At 39.0% G+C, this 15,332-nt stretch overlaps 1 protein-coding gene across 1 annotated transcript in view; it reads left to right on the top strand.

Moving 5' to 3' along the window:
- The window catches only part of LOC124004276 (echinoderm microtubule-associated protein-like 6), a 59,868-nt gene extending 52,359 nt beyond the window's left edge, over positions 1 to 7,509 (top strand). The window contains exons 42-44 of the mRNA XM_046313059.1: positions 2,688 to 2,841; positions 2,981 to 3,081; positions 3,506 to 7,509. Coding sequence (XP_046169015.1) covers positions 2,688 to 2,841; positions 2,981 to 3,081; positions 3,506 to 3,530 — 280 coding nt within the window. The 3' untranslated portion in view covers positions 3,531 to 7,509. The remainder of the gene's footprint in view (positions 1 to 2,687; positions 2,842 to 2,980; positions 3,082 to 3,505) is intronic.
- The last annotated feature ends 7,823 nt before the right edge of the window (positions 7,510 to 15,332 follow it).

Genomic DNA, 15,332 nt, shown 5'->3' with positions numbered 1-15,332 from the left:
CAAAAAATAGAGCCTATTGTTATAGCCTTTTGTTTGATTGTTTTTTACTTTCCTAAAACAAAAATTGTCCACCTCATGGTTCAGCTGTCAAGAGATTTGAGCACTAAATACATCAGGGCATTGCATGCATCGGCCAATTGGCGTAAGTATTAAAAAAGAGAATGGCTCTCCAGTGGCACAGCGGTCTAAGGGGTTTGATCCCAGGCAAGGTCACAACCGGCTGTGACCGGGAGTTCCTTAGGGCGTTGCACAATTGGCCCAGCGTTGTCCGTGTTAGGGGAGGGTTTGGCCGGGGGGGGCTTTACTTGGCTCATCGTGCTCTAGCGACTCCTTGTGGCGGGCCGGGTGCCTGCAGGCTGACCACGATCGTCAGCTGACGGTATTTCCTCCAATACATGGGTGTAGCTGGCTTCCGGGTTAAGGGAGCGGGTGTTAAGAAGCACGGCTTGGGGGGCGGTCATGTTTCATGGGACGCATGACTAGACCTTCGCCTCTCCCAAGCCTGTTGAGGAGTTGCATTGAAGAGACAAGATCATAATTGGATATCACAAAATTGTGGAGAAAAAGGGGGTAAAAATTACACAAGGAGAATCAGAGGGAGTGGGGGAGGCGGCATGCTACGACACGGACATTAATTTCTTATTCTTGTCTGCTATACAGATATAGGCTTACAGAAGGAGGCTAATTCATACATTTTCTAATTCGAATATTGTTTATGAGGATAAGCATTATATTGTTTGATTATAGCAGAAACTCAGGTAGGCCTAAAACATTCATCCACACCCCAGTTCAGCTGTCAGTCATTTAAAGAGCCTGTGTGCACTGCCTTCATACCATATGCCTGCAGTATATTAGGCTAATAGCCACACCAAACCTTTGCAAAAGTTTCTAATCTTTATAAGAGTAATATCAAAAGTAATTCAAGCCATTGTTTCTAGGGAAAAACCAGCAGGATATTATATTGCAACAGATGGAACTTAATTTGGCCAAGGAAAAGGGCTTAACAGAATGAAAAAAACAATACATGTGAACTGATTTAAACCTTCACAAAATTTTGAACAGGCTATATTGCAGCAATTACCAAGAAAGGCTAGTGTCTAACGTACCCAACAAATGACAGAAGTAGGCTAATGATATTTATTTTATGACAGGCCTACTTATAATCTTCAACTAAATACAAAGCACACAATTAAAAAAAAATATTTTAACAAAATTAAACAAAACACATTTTGAATATAAAAAATAACTGGTTTGGATTAATAGATAGGCCTACAATAATAACAATAATAAAATGTTTATAAATATTTAAATATGAAAACATTTATAAATGAATGTTCCAAAATGACATATTAAAACACTTGTAGCAGGGCTCCAGACTAACATTTCTCCTGGTGGCACTGGTTGGTGACACCAGCCCATGATTTGGTCGCACCAATTTATTTTCAGGCAAAACGCATTAGTACGCCTATCATCTTTTAAAGTAATACTCAGTGATTTACAAAATATAATGTAATAGACTACTGAGATGGTATTGAAAAAATTTGTTATTTCATAATTTTGTGATGTTTTGATTCAAAATATTTTAATGTGCAACCAAATTCAGTAATTGTCATGCATTTTGGGTAGACAATTATGCTATTGATACTGTTAAAATAGTGTTCCTGAATTTTCACATTTTTGGGGGGGTTCAGTAAAAATGAATTTGCATGCATCTTAATGTACTCTAATATCATAGCCTAATTTATTTGGGGCCAATTCACCACCTGAGTATGTAAACTAAAAACACATGAGTTAGATAACAAACTCTAAAGATAATACCACTCATAGTAGCCATCTATTAATCTAATAGTACATTTAAGGTCCCAAAAAACGTTGCAGTTGTCGCCTACTGTCCAATAAGACCTATGGCCGCAGTCTGGAGCCTTGCTTTTGTAGGCTTTTCACTATAGGCATACTCTCTAAATGTTGTTGAATTAATTTAAATGAAAAAGGCCTCCTTTCTCTCTCTCCTCAGCAGCAGGGCATCCCCGGACAACTTGGCTGGCTACAATTGTATTTATCGGCTTTTCATTTATTTTGTCGGCCAAAAAGACAGCATTTACCAGCTAACGGAAACCCTGTTCCCCAGTGGCTTTCTAAAGCCCGCCTACACCCACTGCAGCGTTCTCTGTTCATTGTGCTGACACAGCACAGTGGAGATACAGATTTTGCGGCAACCTCTCACTCAATTATTTGAACTGTTTTGCTATTTTCTATATAGGGACATCAAAATTAAACTGATGGGGCACAAATTTCAACTGAGGGGGCTAAGCCCCCTTTTGCCCCCTCGTGGAGCCGGGTACGGATTTCTTGCTAGCAGCTTGACACTCTAAAATGTAAAATTTTCTACTGCTGTATTTTATTAGTCTGTCATGACGGACCGTTAACGTTTACCTGACCAGCGCACATGAGTTTTGGTTCTGGGTCTGATATGTATTATATTGATTTGTGCCCAAAGTCATTATCAGTTAAGTACACTGATGATACACATGATTCCATTTGATGACTCAACTTCGATCATTATAATAAATATATAATGCCAGTATTCAACATGTACAGACCACCCCCAATATTATGCCATATATTTTTTTTTCAATTAACGTTCCGTTTTTAAAGTAAACAACCATTCTTTCTGCTTGCTTTCACAGTGTACTAGGAGATGAGGTGCTGGGGGTGTGGCCGCGAAATGCTGAAAAGGCTGACGTCAATTGTGCTTGTGTCTCTCATGCCGGCCTCAATGTAGTCACCGGGGATGACTTTGGCCTCGTCAAGCTATTTGACTTTCCATGCATAGAAAAATTTGTGAGCATTTTCCTCGTGACTACGAATGTACACCCATATTCTTAGACTTGAGAATGTGAATGTGTATATTTTCTTCAGTTGAAATACTAATTATTCTACTTATAATAATTTAACTATTTAAGCATCTATCTTTTCATAGGCCAAACACAAGCGCTACTTCGGCCACTCGGCTCATGTGACAAATATTCGTTTCTCCTACGATGACAAATATGTGATCAGTGCAGGCGGCAATGACTGCAGGTAAGTAAAAGACAAATAATGATATGTATGTAACCATGGTTCCCTGAGGGAGGGGAATAAGACAACTTTAAGTATGAGATATCCCACAGATGTCAGATGTAACAAAAGGTTTCCCAAGAGATATAAAGATGTGGCACAATAAGTTTAGACTACATAACGAGCAATGAGGACAGGGCTATACCAGTAGAACTATCTGGGTAGTGTTCAATAGGTACCCATTTTCTGTTGCAAAACTTCCCTAACAAACTCGACCCTGGTGTTAGGTTCCATTCCCCTCCTTCAGGGAACCAATATTACACACTAAAATGGATGGCTTAACTATTTACTCTGTTATGCCGATTGAACCAAATAAAAGGAATGTAACATAAAATTATGAGATTCAAAAATAACGATTACTAATATTACTTTTGTTTCTCGCACACAGTTTGTTTGTATGGAAATGCCTGTGATTAAGTGTCACCAATTCTCACTGGATCTCTTCAGATGCAAAGAAAGGATCCGGATGCCTCAATTGGAGCTGCTGCATGCCTGAAATGCTGCATTTACACATTTGTGAACTAATAATGACCTTGACCAATGCAAATTAGCTCTAAACTGGAATCAAGGAAACAACATTGCTATTGTGATAGAACATACAGTTCTCTAAACGTTGACTGATTGATTGTCATCTGGTGGTACATGGCAATGTCTCAGGGGATACAGTACTTAATATGTTATGAATTTAATCCCGTTTGTTAATTCCCGTATTACACTTGAAGTTTTAGGAATAATGAATTGTGATTGTGAAAATTGATTTATTTGCGCAAAATAAGTACACGGTATTGATAAATGAGTGTAAACACTTTTTATTACAGAGACAAATCTCAGTGATATAGAGAAAGTTTCAGAAATGCGATGAGAATCTGTTTCATCGACAGTGTGATATTTTGGAAGTGAAAAATATAGGTTACAAGTATACTGTAAAACATATAAGGCGCATTCACTGAGAGTAATGTAAGGCACAACATTCAAGAGGACATATTTCAGAGGGTCAAATGGTGTTGTACCACCCAAATTTTATGTTCAACTTTTTTTCCCCCCATGCTTAACACGTGAAATGGCAAGAACCATGGTCAAGTCAATTTGTTATACAAACACGTTCTTCAGCCATTAATGCATGATGTTTAAGTGCCTTTAAGAAATTATTATCAAATGATCACTTGACATTTTTTATACCGTTCTGGTGCTATAGAACATGTAGTCATAGGGCTTTTATAAAGTTAGTCGTACTGATATGTTATGTATGTTGTTTTCTTATTATTCTTGTACATTGACCAAAACATATTATACTCTTACTTGCAGCTTCTCCTCTTAAAATATATCCAAACGCATGGAACTCAGGAGCCATACAAGGCATTAAAGGGGAACTATAACTAAAAGTCATGACTTGACATTGTATCCCCTAAAGATACCATTAAGTGGCCATTCCTGCCAATCAACATGTTTCTATATCCATGGTGAATTGTCCAAAATAACCATACCATAAACATTTTTTTTAAAGCATTTAATCCAACTATCATTTTTAGTTTAAATACACTTTTTAGTACTGTGATAAAGTTTATTGTACAATTTTCAATGTGCACTTTGTTTTTGTTATTGTATCGACTTTGGCCGGGATTTAATATAAGGTGTGTTATAGAGCAACTCTTTAGTCGACATCGGCAGCGTTTACCATGCTCTCCGCAAATGACTGGGACGTTGCCTTTAAACGGTGCATTGTCAGCTGCACTGCTCTATAATGCACATTGGATTGAATTGAATTGAATGCCATCTTTTATTTCCTAAGAATATGTTTAGTATGCAACATGCCAATCAGAAAAGCAGTCAGTGGGCCTCAATCTTCACATGGACAGAAATGTTGTGTATTTGTTGTTTAGAAAACTAATTTGTAAAACCCATGCTTATCAAACATGCATAAATACCTTAATCTATTTTAAGGGAGAATGTGAGTCAAGAATCATTGAAAAACAGAAAGTGAATAATTAGTTGATTATGAGATGACAAGTTTATTTTATTAAATACATATTTGAATTGTTACTGTCCAAATGCATACATGATGCATACATGTCAGTATTTAGGAACTTAAGTGTTGTCATTTATTAAAGAGTTCTAGTTCTCTGAAAAGGCCATTGCGGAAAAACCACGTGGATCACCTGGAGTGTTCTAAAAACACGTTTTCATGTGATCACATGTGAAAATGTGATCATGTGACGTGTTCCAAAAACACACATTTTCACATGAGAAATGTCACATATCTATCTACATGTGAAATCATGTTTTTTCTGTAAGGGGGTATTTGTGTGCACCAAAAAACTAACTGAGCGTTAAAAAAAATCTGCAAACTGAAATGTTCGTGAAACAATATACATTATTAGCCTAAACACAAATTTGTTTTTGATAAATGAGACCCACTTTGTGGAAATGTCTTTTTCTGCTTTTTTGTCTACCTTCATTTTTATGTCCATGCCATTCTTGCTGACATACACACTGCCCCTGACACAACTTTGAGCTGGGTCGTGTACATGAGGAAACACTGCTATGCAACGGAAAACAAACAATTGTTTTTTATTGGACCAGTGCAGGTAGTCCCTCCAAGTTTCAGTCGGCTTTCTTCAGTTTGGTGCTGAATGAACACAACCCGGATGTTCTTTTGGCAATAGAATTGATTAGAAAATGATTTGGCTATCAATGTGATATTGATGTGCGTGTGTGTGTTTTAGATTAACTTTGGTACAGTTGTCTGCATTGTAGTTTTTGTAATATGTCCAGGTTATTCAATATTTATATAGTAATGTAAAAAGCATGAATTTATTCAGACATTCCAAATCTATGTGGTGACCGGTAATACATTTATGACAAAAGTATGTTTTCAAAATGAAAAAGAACAAGTAAGTGATGGGGGGTGTAGTGCGCCAAGAACCCCCCCAAAGTGGTTTATTTTCATAGAACTGCGCAACCAAATAGTCTGTTCTGTTCATACCTGTACAATGTCTACTGGCCATGGATACTTGCCATCATCTGAAGTTGCTACCCTCCAGGCAGAATTTGATTGAGTCAACATAGTTTCTTCAGTACTCAACATACATCAACATGTCTAGTTGGTTCAATTTTGTAATTCATTCATTAATTTTGGTCTCATTGAAACACATTTATCTTGTACCAAAACCGTATGTTGAACAGACATTTTTGCCTGGCAGGTATCTTTACTTGCCAACTGATTAACAATCATTCATCCAGTTTTGTCAAAGGGCTGGATTCAATCCATGGTGTGGATATATCACAGAAGATCTGCGTTAAAATGTAAAGGTCATTTCTGATTGAGCCGACATATGCAGCGCTTACCGTGAATGCAGCCTCCACGTACACGGCGACATTGCCTTTAAATTTCAATCAAGCTTTAACATGGATTGAATCCAGATCTTCTGCGATACGGATTGAATCTAGCCCTAACTTTGTTTTGGAAACAAGGTCAAACAAACATGGGGGAGTGTTTGACAGGTGTTGCCACTTGTCATTCCATCACTGTAACTAGAGGCGTCATGCAGGCACCCCAAAAATCTGAGGGGCACAAAGTACGAGAGAATGGCTGGGTGGGGGGTGCAGAATTTGACAAGTTGAAGAATGTTGTATTTTCAAACACCTGAAACAGCTTTTTCCTGCAAACCAAAGCCATAACCATTATGCTTAATTATTAATTGCATATCTAAGCATACCTCTTGAGTATCCTCCTGACTGGTGGTTATTTTTTTAAAGAAACTAAATATCCTTCTCTGCATAAATCTGGGTAAAAGTTTGAAAGGAATGTGAGTCTAATTTATTTTACTAGGCAAGTCAGTTAAGAACATATTCTTATTTATTTTCAATGACAGCCTAGGAACAGTGGGTTTACTGTCTTGTTCAGGGGCAGAACGACAGATTCGTTCCTTGTCAGCTCAGGGATTTGAACTTGCAACCTTTCGGTTACTAGTCCAACGCTCTAACCACTAGGCTACGCTGCTGCTTGCTTTTGTAATGTCTGCCAACCTTGCCAGGAGGCATGCCAGCTAAGATAGTTAGACAAGCTAGCTATTCTAACTTGATTGATAGCCCGAATTGGTTAGGTTCCCAATCTCATAACTATCTGGGCTAGCTAAAGCCAACTTCATAAAATTGCTAGGTGGCTGGTAGTATTACAGAGAAACAACAACAACAAAAAATAAATAATTTTTTTGTTGTATTATTTATATATATATTTTTCAATCTGAGGGCATGACGCCTCTGAGTCTAACAATCTGTTATCTAAAACACATCCACTCCCATTTGACTGATCAGAATCAAGTATTCAACAAAGCCAATGTATGTAAAAAAAGAAATAACCAATGGTTTCAAAAGTTAATTAAATGAGGTACTGAGTGATCATCTTTGTCTTTCTATTTGTCTTTGTCTTCCAATTATTGTAATTGTCTACCCATATTATTTTTCAGACAGCTACATAGAAACACTTTTGTAAGACTTCACCTTTTTAGGGTGAATGAAAAAACGTTACAACACAATCTCTGTTTAGTGTTATTACAACAGTCCTATGGCATTCTTTATGAGACTGCTTAAAGGTCCTGTTAACAGAACCCAAAGCAAATCAGGGAGAGAAGGACAAATCATAAATGTTATGCTGAGAAGTAGACGTTCAGTCTTTCCTGTCTTCAGTTTTTCTCCACAGAACAAAGCAACAGGATGTCATTTATACCCCCCCCCACCCTAGCCTGTGGTTGACCAATCAGAAGTCCTTGCAGTACAACTGGGCCAATGGCCAAATAACAAGTATCCTGCTCCAGACTCAATGTACAGACCGATGACTGACATTCCACAGATTCTAAACAGATGTTGAACTGAAAATGAACTACTTGCATTGATAATTCCCTATTGATCGTTAGTACTTTCTCATCGTCTAGTACTGTATTGACCTCTCGTCTTCTGTGTTGTGTATTTATCTTCAAAATGTTCTTATAGTCCTGAACAATCATTCTGAGCAGTGTTGCAGTAAAATAATCTCAAGCAAATTTGGTGACACACAAAGCCACATAAACAACATTAAAATTGCATCAATTAAGTCATTTTTTGTATATATCTCCAATTTGGCATGCCTCTAATGATGCGGTTCTATGTATCTTTGCCATAGATGAATAAAGTAAACATTCAATTATATTTGCCGACACCCTACAGTCAAATTTGGGCACCAGTAGAGTTAATATCTAGCTATATAAACCACACCCCTTTGCAAACACATCTTCTCCGATGTTGGTACTTTAAAAAAAAAGAGAATATCATGTTACCATTGATGTTACGGTGGTGTCACCTTGTCTCCTTAATGATAAATCAAAGTGTTTGACATGGGGGAGGGAACCAGTAACTTTATGATCAAACATTATCAATGTAGAAGCCAACAGTCATTTTTCAAACTTTAGTCATCATCTGGTTTCTTTCAAATATCATCAAATTTCATGAAAAACATTATTTTCACTGTTCCTGACCTTTAATGCTTGATATTGTATATCTGAAATCCCAGTAACTTCCGTTCTGTATTTAATTTGATTTATTATATATATTTGTTTAATGTATTTATTTCACCTTTATTTAACCAGTTAGGCCAGTTGAGAACAAGTTCTCATTTACAACTGCGACCTGGCCAAGATAAAGAAAAGCAGTGGGACAAAAACAGCAACAAAGAGTTACACCTAAACAAACTTACAGTCAATAACACAAAAATATAAAATATATGTACAGTGTGTGCAAATGTACAAGAGTAAGGCAATAAATAGGCCATAGAGGCGAAATAATTACAATTTAGCATTAACACTGGAGTGTGCAGATGATGATGTAGATGATGCAGATGATGATGTGCAAGTAGAGATACTGTGGTGCAAAAGAGCAAGAGGATAAGTAATAATATGGGAATGTGGCAGTTGGGTGTGCTATTTACAGATTGTACCTGTACACAGTTACAGAGGGAGATATATGACTCCAGCTTCAGTGATTTTTGCAATTTGTTCGTCATTGGCAGCAGAGAACTGGAGGTAAAGGCGGCCAAAGGAAGTGTTGGCAATGGGGGTGACGATTGAAATATACCTGCTGGAGCGCGTGCCACTGGTGGGTGTTGCTATGGTGACCAGTGAGCTGAGATAAGGCGGGGCTTTACCTAACAAAGACTTATAGATGACCTGGAGCCAGTGGCTTAGTGACGAATATGTAGTGAGGGCCAGCCAACGAGAGAAAATAGGTGGTGGGTAGTTTAAGGGGTGGTGGGTAGTTTAAGGGGCTTTGGTGACAAAACAGATGGCACTTTGATAGACGACATTCAGTTTGCTGAGTAGAGTTTGAGGCTATTTTGTAAATGACATCGCCGAAGTCAAGATTCGATAGGATAGTCAGTTTTACAAGGGTATGCTTTTTTTTAAAATTGTGTTTTTTTACCTTTATTTATACAGGTTTTTTCTCATTGAGATTACCTGATCAAACAGCAGCAGAGGGAACAACGTTTCAGTCAAAACAACTTACATACACTAACACAATATTAAACAAAACTATAAACACACATACAATACAACAAAAAACAAGCGTTGTTTGGCAGCATGAGTGAAGGAGGCTTTGTTGTGAAATAGGAAGCAGATTCTAGATTTAATTTTGGATTGGAGATGCTTAATATAGGTCTGGAAGGAGAGATAACAGTCTAACCAGACACCTAGGTATTTGTAGTTGCCCACATATTCAGAATACAGTCAGAACCGTCCAGAGTAGTGATGCTAGTCGGGTGGGCGGGTGCGGGCAACAAATCGGTTGAAGAGCATGCATTTAGTTTTACTAGAATTTAAAAGCAGTTGGAGGCCACGGAAGGAATGTTGTATGGCATCGAAGCTCGTTTGGAGGTTTGTTAACCTCTTGCTCCTACCTGACACGCAGGCGTCCCATCTAGACATCTGGAAATGCAAATGCACTACGCTAAATGCTAATAGTTCTAGTTAAAACTCAAACGTTCATTAAAATACACATGCAGGGTATTGAATTAAAGCTACACTCGTTGTGAATCCAGGCAACAAGTCAGATTTTTAAAATGCTTTTCGGCGAAAGCATGAGAAGCTATTATCTGATAGCATGTAACACCCAAAAAGACCCGCAGGGGACGTAAACAAAATAATTAGCATAGTCGCCGCTACACAAACCGCACAAATAAAATATAAAACATTCATTACCTTTGACCATCTTCTTTGTTGGCACTCCTAGATGTCCCATAATCACTATTGGGTCTTTTTTTAAATTAAATCGGTCCATATATAGCCTAGATATCGATCTATGAAGACGGTGTGATAAACGGAAAATAATAGCGTCTTATAACGTAACGTCATTTTTTTTAATTAAAAAAGTTGACGATAAACTTTCACAAAACACTTCGAAATACTTTTGTAATGCAACTTTAGGTATTAGTACACGTTACGTCTGGAAATAATGTCCGGGTAAATCTCAACCAAAATATCCGGTCAGAGACCTGAACAAATGGCTTGTCTCTTCTTCGTTTGACCAAGAAACAAAGCCTAGGCAAATGACAAGACTGTTGACATCGTATGGAAGCTGTAGGTATTGCAACCTCAGCCCCATTTAATGTGATTCGCCTTTAACAATGGGTTGATGTGGCGGATGGATATATTTTTCCATTTTCAGTGATCAGATTTTCCTGCGCTTTCGGATGAAACGCACGTTCTGTTATAGTCACAGCCGTGATTTAACCAGTTTTATAAACGTCTGAGTGTTTTCTATCCACACATACTAATCATATGCATATACTATATTCCTGGCATGAGCAGCAGGGCGCTGAAATGTTGCACGATTTTTAACAGAATGTTTGAAAAGTAGGGGGTAGGAGTAACAGGTTAACACAGTGTCCAAAGAAGGGCCAGATGTATACAGAATGGTGTCATCTGCGTAGAGGTGGATCAGCAAGAGCGATATCATTGATATATACAGACAAAAGAGTCGGCCTGAGAATTGAACCCTGTGGCACCCCCATAAAGACTGCCAGAGGTCCGGACAACAGCCCCTCTGATTTGACACACTGAACTCTATCTAAGAAGGAGGAGGTGAACCAGGCGAGGCAGTGATTTGAGAAACCAAGGCTATTGAGTCTGCAGATAAGTATGCTGTTATTGACAGAGTCGAAAGCCTTGGCCAGGTCGATGAAGACGGCCGCACAGTGTCGTGGAGTATCGTAACAAAATCGAACACTTACAAGAACTTGTGAATTCAATATAGGCTTTTAATAGAAAAATATCAGAAGCCTAGATGGTCCGCGGAACACACACTTTTCCAGAGCACTGGCTCAGATTTATACACATACAACATATGAGTCCATCCCACATGCAAATGAAGTTACTTCCCTCAGTCCATCTGCCACCATTATATCCCAATCTGTGCATCCTGCTTGTTCACACCCAATAACACCTATATCTGCTTTCAGTCAAGTTATAATGGTGACAGGACCTCTTCATGTCCCAAAAATAATACATGCCCATCTTGTCCTATGGGCCCCTTAAGTTCAGCTTCGTGTGGTCTTTGGTATGTCTGTCCTTATTAGGACTAGTAGACTATGTGTCTCTTCTCTTCATGTCCTAAAAATATATGTCCTATGTCTATAGTCCATCAGTTGGTCATTTGGCTGACCCCCTCCTTTGTATGTCCCTCTGACCTTGGTATGTCCAGCTGTCCTATGCTCTCATGGCCTTACTCTGGCCTCCTGTCCTATACAATAGACAATGCATTTTACCAGAATGGCAAATGCACTCTAAGTGTATCTTTCTCTTGTGGTAAAGTATTACGTTTCTCCCTATATGTACATCTTTCTCCCACAACAGTACTGTATTTTTATCAATGGTGGATATGATATTGTTTAGGACCTTGAGCGTGGCTGAGGTGCACCCATGACCAGCTCGGAAACAAGATTGCATTGCGGAGAAGGTACGGTGGGATTTGAAATGGCCGGTAATCTGTTTGTTAACTTGGCTTTCGAAGATTTTACAAAGGTAGGGCAGGATGGATATAGGTCTATAACAATTTGGGTCTAGAGAGTCTCCCCCTTTGAAGAGGGGGATGACCACGGCAGCTTTCCAACCTTTGGGGATCTCAGATGATACAAAAGAGAGGTTGAACAGGCTACTAATAGGGGTTGCAACAATTTTGGCTGGTAATTTTAGAAAGAGAGGGTCCAGATTGTCTAGCCCAGCTGATTTGTAGGGATACAGATTTCACAGCGCTTTCAGAATATCAGCTGATTTGGGTGAAGGAGAAGCGGGGGGTGGGGCTTGGGCAAGTTGCTGAAGGGGGTGATGAAATGTTGGCTGGGGTAGGGGTAGCCAGGTGGAAAGCATGGCCAGAAAAATGCTTCTTAAAATGATTGATTATCGTAGATTTATCGGTGGTGACAGTGTTTCCTAGCCTCAGTGCAGTGGGCATTTGGGAGGAGGTGCTCTTATTCTTCATGGACTTTACAGTGTCCCAAAAGTTTTTAGAATTAGTGCTATAGGATGCACATTTCTGTTTGAAAATGCTAGCCTTAGCTTTCCTAACTGACTGTGTATATTGGTTCCTGACTTCCCTGAAAAGTTGCATATTGCAGGGTTTATTCGATGCTAATGCAGGATGCCACAGAATGTTTTTGTGCTGGTCAAGGACAGTCAAATCTGGGGTGAACCAAGGGCTATATCTGTTCTTAGATTTACATTTTTTGAATTGGGCATGCTTATTTAAGATGGCTAGGAAAGCCCTTTTAAAAGCAACCAGGCATCCTCTACTGACAGGATGAGGTCAATATCCTTCCAGGAAGTGTTTTAGGGAGCTTTTGACAGTGATGAGGAGTGGATGTTTGACCGTGGACCCATTACGCATGCAGGCAGTGATCGCTAAGATCCTGGTTGTGGACTTAGGGTTGTACTTGGTAGGTTCCTTGATCATTTGTGTTAGATATTGGGCATCTAGCTTAGATTGTAGGACGGCCTGGGTGTAAAGCGTATCCCAGTTTAGGTCACCTAACAGTAGGAACTCTAAAAGATAGATGGGGGATAATTAATTCACATATGGTGTCCAGGGCACAGCTGGGGGCTGAGGAGGGGTCTATAACAAGTGGCAACGGTGAGAGACTTGTTTCTGGAAAGGTGGATGTTTAAAAGTAGAAGCTCAAATTGTTTGGGCACAGACCTGGATAGTATGACAGAACTCTGCAGACTATCTCTGCAGTAGATCGCAACTACGCCCCCTTTGGCAGTTTGTCAGAAAATGCAGTTGGGGGTGGAAATGTCCGATTTTTTTTGTGGCCTTCCTAAGCCAGGATTCAGACATGGCTAGGACATCAGGGTTGGCGGAGTGTGCTAAAGCAGTGAATAAAACAAATTTAGGAGGAAGCTTCTGATGTTAACATGCATGAAAGGCTTTTACAAGGAAAATTACTATTTACACGGACAAGACAAGACAAAACACACGTCTGACTGCTACGTCATCTTGGATTAGAAAATGATAAATTCCTCCATTGTCACGCCCTGGTCGAAGTATTTTATGTTTATCTTCATGTTTGGGTCAGGCCAGGGTGTGGCATGGGGTTTTTATATTGTGGTGTGTTTTGTCTTGGGGTTTTGGTATGTATTGTGATTGTAGCTAGTGGGGTGATCTATGGCTGTCTGGAGTGGTTCTCAATCAGAGGCATGTCTTTATCGTTGTCTCTGATTGGGAACCATATTTAGGCAGCCATATTCTTTGGTTGGGGTGGGTGATTCTGTAACGGTTTTCTAGGTGTGGTGAAGGAGAGTCGGACCAAAACGCAGCGTGTAGATTACGATTCATGTTTAATGAAAAAAAACACACTAAACACAAACACTACAAAACAATAAACGTAACAAAAACCGAAACAGCCTATACTCGTGTAAACTAACACAGAACAAGGACATCAGGACACTAAGGACAATCACCCACGACAAACTCAGAGAATATGGCTGCATAAATATGGTTCCCAATCAGAGATAACGATAAACACCTGCCTCTGAGAACCACTCCAGACAGCCATAGACTTTGCTAGATCACCCCACTAGCTACAATCCCGATATATACACCAAAACCCCAAGACAAAACACACCACAATATAAAAACCCCATGCCACACCCTGGCCTGACCCAATACATAACGATAAACACAAAATACTTCGACCAGGGCGTGACATCCATTTATTTTTGTTTTTCCTCTTAACTTATTCTGTGACTCTATGTTGTAGTTTTTTTGCTATCCATCTGTACTGTTTGTTCCTATATTTCATTTAAGATGAACAAATAAAGGTTGTTTTATGGCGCTTTTTGAAACCAGCAACTGACAGTAAAAATATGACTTAAGGTTGAAATATTACTAAACAATGGGCACTACATCAACATACTAATTAATTGTTTTGCAATCTCGGTAGAAAATAACATCTACATTGCACATCGCGATATTGCTATCGAAAACATATCTCACAGTTTATTTTAGGGATGAGAAGACTTCATGATTCCTTGGTAAAAGGGAGTTATGAAATCTGAAGAGATGTTACATTAACCAAGACACATTAAACCGATCTTGTTCACGGTTTCAAACAATATGTTCTGCACTGCACTGGTGTATGAATAGTATTTCTTTGACTTTTTAGTGCAATTGACTTTGTGGTTTCTTTATCAAAGAAGAGGTCGCTGTTATGACTGATTTCGACCGAAAAGCACTCAACCATGCCAGCCTGTTTTTAATTTCTATTCAATTTGGCATCTGAACATGCGTAAATCATATTTCCTAACACAGTTGATAACAAATTATAACACGGAAATCAAAGTAGGGGAGAGCCGGGATGAAGGTAAGATGGGGCAAAAGTAACATGGCCATTTTCTCAGATACCACAGAAGCTAGACTAATATAATGAAGTCAGCGTGTTCCTAATGTGGAGGATGACCTCCCTGAAAACAAACATCCCAATCTGACCATGTTTCGCTGAGTTATCAACAAAAAGTGTCGTTGAGCGATATAAATGGAAACAAACCCAGAAGTTTTTTCCAGTTGTAGATATATTTAGTTGTTTAAGGTTCCAAACATATGCCATTTTCTTAACCCATCTGGTCTAAATGACAACATAGTTTTAAAGTATCATGCTCGCTAGTCTTGGGTGTTAGCCTGGGAGAAGTTACAGC

Source organism: Oncorhynchus gorbuscha, linkage group LG18, assembly GCF_021184085.1.
Source record: "Oncorhynchus gorbuscha isolate QuinsamMale2020 ecotype Even-year linkage group LG18, OgorEven_v1.0, whole genome shotgun sequence".
In the NCBI taxonomy this organism is placed as follows: Eukaryota; Metazoa; Chordata; class Actinopteri; order Salmoniformes; family Salmonidae; genus Oncorhynchus; species Oncorhynchus gorbuscha.
This window is presented reverse-complemented; position numbering and strand designations above follow the sequence as displayed.